The sequence below is a fragment of the Nycticebus coucang genome, chromosome 8, assembly GCF_027406575.1.
Source record: "Nycticebus coucang isolate mNycCou1 chromosome 8, mNycCou1.pri, whole genome shotgun sequence".
Lineage (NCBI taxonomy): Eukaryota > Metazoa > Chordata > Mammalia > Primates > Lorisidae > Nycticebus > Nycticebus coucang.
This window is the reverse complement of record NC_069787.1, coordinates 106399299-106407347: the sequence shown is the minus strand read 5'-3', so window position 1 is coordinate 106407347 and position 8049 is coordinate 106399299. Positions and strand designations below refer to the sequence as shown.

Genomic DNA, 8049 nt, shown 5'->3' with positions numbered 1-8049 from the left:
CAAATTTGAATCCAATGTTCTTGTGACCTATGTACTTGGGTAGTAGACACTGGGTGTTTGTTTTTCACAAGTGTGAATGAAGTATTCTGGTTGAGATCAAGGGCTCAGTAGGAGCCCCACTAGCCCCAGATGACCTGCTTTAGGACTGTGTATATAGTAGAGGTCAATGGGACACGCCTGGTCACACCAGAACTTTGTGACTTGGTTGCTCATAGTCTCTCTGAACCTTGCAAAGGAAAGGAAAGTTCTTTTGAGTTGTGCTTATGACCTTTGAACCTATTATCTTAAGAGCCATAAACCCGGTCCACTGGGCTATAAAAGCAACTCATTCCAACACATTCTTCTTGCAGCCTGCTCCTTGACATCCACCACACACCCACACTGATCTAAAGGCCACCAATATGACAAGGGACCAGAATGGAACATGGGAGATGGAGAGTAATGACAACTTTGAAGGCTACATGAAGGCCCTGGGTAAGGGGAAAGCTGGGGTTGGTCAGGGAAGGATGCACTGGGAGGACTGTGGTCTGGCCCTCTAGATAATGCCACTAGGGGGGTTGACAGATATTTGCACAAATCCTCACTCTTCTTGAACAGCTGCGTAATATCAGGCAAATCATAAAAATTCTCTGAAGCTCTGTTTCCTCATCTGCAAATTGGGAGTAACGATAAATGAGATTTTGTCTAGAATGTCCTTAGCACAGGGCTTGGCCCTCAGAAAACATATACCGAATGAAGGATACCCCACATACCCCCAACCTGGGAGGATAGTGCAGTTGATCACCTGCTTTGTGACCACCATCTTTGGACAATCACTTGGCCCTCATATTACTCACCAATGACCCTGGCATTGCTCTTTTGTCAGCTTGTAATGGGGAAGCAGAAAAGGAGTGGTTAGCAAATCTCTTAGCCCAAGGACAATTAGGCCAGGAGAGGCTTAGTCATATAGCTCAAACAACCCACTGTTTATCCAGCTTCTTCTGAACCGGGCTATAGGTCAAAGGCTACCAATCCCATATGTTCTGAGTTGATGACAGGGTGGGGATCTGGCAGAAAAACTCTCTGTCCAGCCCGTGAGCTTCAGGTAAAACCAGAGTGAGTGGGACAAGTAAGTGGATCAACAGCCAGGGGCTCACAGCTAGGTAGCTCCTGTGCCCCAGCACTGGGCAAGGAGATTTAGCTGCCTGTCCTATGTCATTCCTATAGCAGCTTCTTCATCACCTTTTCCAGCTTTACTGTTCCCCCGATAGAGAGTTACTTCGTGGGACCTTCCCACACACATAGAATGAGAAAAATGGCTGTGGATGGGGTTGGAGGCCCAGTAATGTGGGTATGATGGTGGGAGGTCTTTCCAAGAATGGGGAACATGGGTTTTTCTGGGCAATTAACTCCTAGCTTGAACGTTTCCACCACATCAATGAACAAGGAGGGCTGTGATGTGTTTCACAATTTAAGGAGCGTAGCACTTTCTTCATGTACTTCAGACATGCTTCCAATACTGAACAGCTTTCCTTTTCATTCTGGTCATCAGAAGTTTACCTTGATAGACTTACGAGGAGGAAGGAAGAGCAGAAATTCTCCTATCGGTGCCCAGTGTTCACCCCTGTTACACTTGTTTTTTAGTACCGTGAGTAGCAGTTGAAATGTAATTCTGAATCTACACGTGGGTAAATAGTTTGGAGCATAGCTCAGAACTGTAATTCTTAACCAGACTATACAGATGAGGAAACCAATCCAGAAGGGTCAACATAACTGGGGCTAGGACTTGCTCTGGGATCTTGAACCAGTTTTTTAACCCTTCAGAATCTTGGTTCCCTCATCTCCCAAATAAGGGTAATAGCTCAAGTCTGCCTATCTTTCTAGATAATGTTGAGTACACTTGTAGCTTTGAACAATCAAAAGTACTTTAAGAAGGGGTGTTTGGAAGTTTCAAGGTTTTTGGCATTATGCTGAATAAGCCAGACTCATATAATAAAATTAGAAAGCAACTTTGTGTCTATTGCTGCTTATGCTTAAATAATAAAAAAGTCCTATAGTGACTTTAGGTGTAAAATTCAGCCTCAGTTTAGTTGATAGTTCTGCAGGGCAGGCTCTTAAAGCCCATCTCTCCAGACCTAAGGTGGGAGGCAAGCATTCCTACCACCCTCTTTTCCCTCTAGGAGGTTCGGAGGATGCAGGGTATACCATTGGCTCTCTCCAAGAAATCCTCTAACAACAGCCTTCCTTTGTGCACTTTCATACCAACTTACACCGCAGGTGTGAATGTGTCATTAAGATATCTCTAGCAGATTAGGGTTTGGCTTATCTTTTCTAATTCTCCTTGGTATCAAATACTTGCCATTTCTCAGAGCTTCAGCCAAAACTTCCAATATAACATCATATCACATTAATTTCACCTTACTGAACAAGTTGTTTAACCTCTATGTACTAAGGTCTTTGTAGCATTCACAGTTAGGCTGACACTTTGCTGATGAAGATACCACAGGTCATAGCACTAGCTAAACCTGGAGCGTGGATGTGTTCAGTGCCTGGCTCACCCGGCTGCTGACCACCTACAGTGTCTCAGAGTCTCAGAAATTCACCCAGCTCAAGTCCACGATGCCAAGTGCAGAAGCACCTCAGCCAGAGTCACCTTCTCACTGTTGAAATAAGCAAGATACCCGGTCCCTCTCACCTGCCCATGGGGACATGGGTGGGGTAGGAACTGGCAGTGATTAAAGACAGGTTTCAAGGGGCTCAGAAGCAGGTGAGGTGGGGCAAACCTCTAAATCTAAAAGCAGCCCAATGAGTCTATATAGTTTCCTCCGTTCACAGGCTACAAGGCAGAATTGCTTTCCCAACATTGAGAGCTCATTAAAAGTCATCTTCTTTGTCACTGAGACTCTTGGCATTTGGGAATAGCATGTGTAGAGAATTTTGCAAATCCCAAGATGTGTAAATACTAAGTATGTTATCATTTTGTTTCTAAGAGCCACCAATGTCTTAGGCTTTAAACCCCAGCACCAGGTACTTGGCTTTTTCTGTGGGCCTGATCATTGGCTCAGGAAGAAAAGAGAAAGTCTACTGACAAGTGAGCCTGGGCAGCACACTGGCCTTGTCTCCAGCCCAGTGACTCACGCCACACATGAGCCTTGCCATTTGACTCAGCTGCCAGCCTCAGCAGAGGGACACATTGTGGCAACCTTTGGGTTTGCCTCAAATTATCAGGCACTAAGAGTTCAAAGGGTGAGTGAGCCCGGGGCCAATGGCACCTCCTCTCCTGCCTTCTTTGACAACTGGTGTTTCTTGAGGCCCTAGACTCACTCTTGACAGCAAGGAAAGCAGGTAAAACCTGCAGGTAAAACTCTTTTACCTTGAGGAATGTGTCATGTCACAAAGTCCTCCTTCAGGCCAGAGGAAGTGGGAGGACTGGACTTCATTTTAAAAGGGAGACCAAAGAGGAAAGATATACAGAGAAGCCAGCAATGTGAAGTGACACTGAGTGAAAGTCTGTTAACTCTGCCCAGGGCAGAATCACTGGACCCCTCTACCAAAGCTTTAAAAGGTACCTGTGGAAGCCCAGGAATGTGCCATCTGAAGCAGAATGAACCCTGGTCTTTCTTCTCAAAGAGCACAAATTAGTATAGACAGTGAAGTTACAGTCATATATAAATGGTGTTCCTGTTTTTTATTACAATATGGTAAATCACCCCAAAATGTAGTGGTGTAATCAACCACAGTTGTTTGATTATTCTAGCTCACAGTTCTGGGGATTGATGGGATTCACCCAGGTGGTTCTTGCTCAGTGGCCATCATTTGGTTGCAGTTGGACAGTGGCTGGCTGGAGCCATCTCAAAGGGTTCCTCACTCAAACCAGTGCCTGGCAGTTGGAGCTGGCTGACAGCTGAGGCCGTAAGTGGGGCTGTTGACGCTGCATGTGGTCTCCTGTGTGGCCTGGGTTTCCTCACAGGATGCTGGCTGGCTGTGAGTGAAGAGAGAGGAGACAGAAGCCACATGACCTTTTATGACCCAGGCTCAGAAACCACTAGGCATCCCTTCCTCTGGTCAAAGTATTACAAGCCCACCTATGTTTAAAAGGAAGTGACATGGACCCTACCCCTCAGTGAGCAAATGTCAAAGTCACATTGTATGAACAACATGTAGGGTGAAAGGTATTGTCACAGTCACACTCGTTTAAGAAAATATCTGCCACGGATGGGCCGGGATGATTCTAGTGACCAGAAGTGTGTGCAGGGTAGTGAAGGGAGCTATAGTATGAGTCAGTGACGGCTTCCTGGGTACTTCTGGGTAGGGCTTTGGAGGAATAAGAAGAATATTCCATGCAGAGATGGAGTCAGGCATGGCCCCTTGGGCATGCACAGGCATGACCCGGGAGACCAGAAGGAAGTGTATTGTCAGAGGGTGAAGTGCAAGGAGGGAGAAAAAGAAGAGTCTGGAAAGGTAACAGAATCTTTAAGGCTATGGGCCACGAGTGGACTTTATCTTGCAAGGAGAGGGCTGGGGAGGAATTGTATGGCAGAGGAGGGAGACACTGTTAAAGCTCACTCTGACAGCCAGGGGGTGCATAGACCAGCAGGGACCTTCAGAGGACTGACGAGGTGGTTGCAATGGCCCTGGGAAGGAGGTGAGAACAGTGCTGAGAAAGGGTAGCTGGACAGGGAGATGTCCACCACAGGGAATAGAGTAGATGTGATTACTGGATAGGGATGAACCAGGGAGGAGTGAGTCTAGAAAATAAAATAAAAAAAAAAATCATGTAACTTTAATCAGTGAGATGGGGAAGGCATGTGTCCTAAGATTATTGAGATAATGTTAAATTTAGACCATCTTTTAGGTACTCTTTGTTCCATAAATTGTAACTATTTGGGAATAACCCATTCTTCTCTTAATTCACAAGAGAAGGTGAAAATCATCTTCAATGAAAAACAACTTTTTCATTTAAATTACCATACACAGATTTACATAGTAAAAGAGCAGTGATGACCATAAATAGTTCTAGTGGGTCTCTGGAAAGTTCCACCTGGGAGGTGGGTACCTGAAGGCTGAAGTCAGACAGCTCTCACCTGAGGGGTTTCTGCCAGGAAACAGCTCCCAAATAACTGCAGTGTGCAAAATTCCATCCAGACCATTTAGGATCTCAAAGTCTAGCCTCAGAGATGAGCATGTGCACAAATCATCCTCGCACCATGATAAGTCCTGTGCTAGAGCTTTAAATACTTTATAGCATTTCAATTAATTAAGTTTTCAACATATGCATGAGGATCTGTGAGTTTGTGTTCTAGGCACTGGCAATCCAGTGGGAACAAGGAGACAGGTTCCCTGCTATCATGGAGCTTACATGCTAGTGAGGAGACAGAAGATTTTAGGTAGTGGTAAGTGCTACAAGGAAAATAAGAAAGAATAATGTACGGAGTATGATGAATGGTCAGGGAAGGCCATATGAGGGGGCCACAGTGGAGCTGAGGCCTGAATGCTAGGAAGTATTGCTCTAGGCAGAGGAAAATACCAAGTGCCAAGGCTTTGGGTGTGTTCAAGGACACAAGAAGGCTGGTGCACTGGGAAGGTGTGAACAGGGAGAAGTTAAGGGAGAGGATGAGAGTGGAAAGGTAAGCAGACCACAGGCCACACTGGTCTTATGCCTACAAGACTGAGTTGATCTTTTTTACATTCTTTAAGGGTCACTCTGTCCAGTGTAGAGAATGAATCACAGGAGGGCAGACAGCAAACAGAGAGGCTCACCAGGAGGCTGCCGTGTTGTTTGGGCAGGGCTGATGGTGGCTTGGGCCAGGGCAGTGCCTGGAGTAAAGAGGATGGATTCAGCATATATTTTGGGGATAAAGCTGATGGGACTTACAGATGAATATGGAGGGAGAGGAAATGGAAGAAATGAAGATGAGTCTCAGATGTAGGCCTGAGTACTGGGACCATGGTGATCCTATTGGCTGAAATGGGGAAGACATGAGGAGAGGTGAATTTGGATGGGGGTGGCAGACAGGGGATGCATTAAGAATTCTGTTTTGCATATTTTGGTTTCAGAAACCTATTATACAATCAGATAGAGTATTAAAATTGGCACATTGATTTAAGATCTAGAGCTCAGGGTATGTTACAGATGAACACAGAAAGAATGCTTTCTATTTTATGGGGTGAGGAATCTGAAGCCCAAAGAAGTAGAGAGATTTGCCTGAGGCCACATGTGGCTGGGAAATGGTAGAGCCTGGGCAGGAGCTCTGTCTGTCTGCTTCTAACACCCACAGCCTTCTTTGCAACACTGTTCTAGTCAAGGGTGCTAAACATGGGAGGAGAGATGGAGAAGCTTATTTTGAACAAGTTTGATCAGAATGGGAGCATCCAAAATAGACAGGCAGGACCCTCAGAAATATGGTTAAGAGAGTCACTCGGAGCCCCTAGATAAAAGTGAATGGCTGGCAGGCTGACTGGATAGATGGATGGATAGATGACTAAATAAATGTCTGATGGCCTAAGGATGAACTGGTTTCACAAAATTTGGATTCCTACTGGTGCTCACATGTCAATGAAGTTATACACATTTGCAAAGTCTCTACTTGAGCCGCATGGTACCTGGTTGTACTTTCAAAGGGGAAAGTGCTGACAAGTAGAAAAAGCCCAGGTGGTGATGAGTGCAGGCCCCTCCTATGGCTCTCCCCTTGCAAGTGTTGGCCACACCTCAACCACCCCAGCCCTATCCCTATGATGAGAACCAGCACAGGGAGCAGGGAGGCTCCCAGGGTCTCCAGCCTCCAGAGTCCAGGAGAGAGAGGAGGAGGAGGCAGGCAGGGAGCCAGTCTAATTCCTCTCTAAATGTGTTCTCTGGAAGAGGAAATGGCATGGAAAAAAAGAAGATTGCTCTTCCACTCTGCTTCTCTCAATTGCCTGAGAGTGTCGATGATTTGAGAATTAAGGAGTCCAGATTCCAAGCCCATCAAAGCTGCACTTTGAATCGTTCTCGGATTTCATATGATGAATACATGTGCCTTTCTACTCTTTAATTTACTAAGAGCCCCTGCCCTTTTAGCCTGCAACTTTAGCTTTTTTCACAAGCACATTACAAAGCATTTTAATGTGGAGTAGCATACTCATATTTCAACTTTATGACTTGCATTGTTCAAAATGCAGTTATGAAAAGTATGCTTTAATAAAGTCACTTCGGTGTTTTTTTTTTCTTCTGCAGTGGCAATAAGCCATATATATTATTCAGAAATAGCTTGCCTTTGGACCTTTCCTTCTGAGATAGAAATTCATTTCACTTGGCTATAAATCAGACTCAGAGATATCTTTAATCCAGAAAAGCAGATAAAACATACTTGATAACCCTGGTGTTAAAATGCCATATCAGCAAAATAATTTTGTCTGCAAAGTACAAAGAGGAAATGTTTTTGTAATATGTGTGTGTGTGTGTATTCCACAGCTGCAGTTAAACCCTTTTGATTAGAAATATCACGAATCCACCAACAGAACATTTGGCTTCTTTCTCTGGGGTGGAGCAGAGGTGACATGATTTACTGGACTGTGCAAACGCTAAATGGTGGCCAAGAGGCCAAGCCATTTTTCAATCCAGAGGAGAAGTGATGCTTGATTCCATTTGCATGGTCTTCTAATAAGATCCCCCCCGGCACTGGTCAGAAAGATTAACTAGGGATGGGGTTTCCAGAACAAACCAATCCTCTCAGCAATAGGCATTTTTTTTAGCCATGATCCAGCTCCCTAAGCAACCAGGGACAAGCAGCAGTTTTTATTAGGGAGGGTGTTAGCTGTGAACGACAAATAGGGTATGTTTGTAGAGAAACTGTCAGAAGCTCTATCCTAAATGGGGGACTTTGAATCCACCACTTCAATTCTCCGGGCCTTAGTTCCCACATCAAAAGAGGGAAAGTAGACTTACTCTTAGAGGAAGACTTCCATTCTAAATTTCTCTTTAATTTCCAATTCTTTCTTGGTAGTTTTGACTGGAACCCTCCCCTTTGTTTCAACTGGTTAAGAAATGAATGACCTCGGGTTTTTCTTTTCCCATCTTCCAACTATGGTTTC

At 44.9% G+C, this 8049-nt stretch overlaps 1 protein-coding gene across 1 annotated transcript in view; it reads left to right on the top strand.

The window, feature by feature from the left end:
• The first annotated feature begins 340 nt into the window (after positions 1–340).
• Positions 341–8049, top strand: part of RBP2 (retinol binding protein 2) — a 29403-nt gene continuing 21694 nt past the window's right edge. The window contains exon 1 of the mRNA XM_053600710.1: positions 341–474. Within this exon, the coding sequence (XP_053456685.1) occupies positions 402–474 (73 nt within the window). The 5' untranslated portion in view covers positions 341–401. The remainder of the gene's footprint in view (positions 475–8049) is intronic.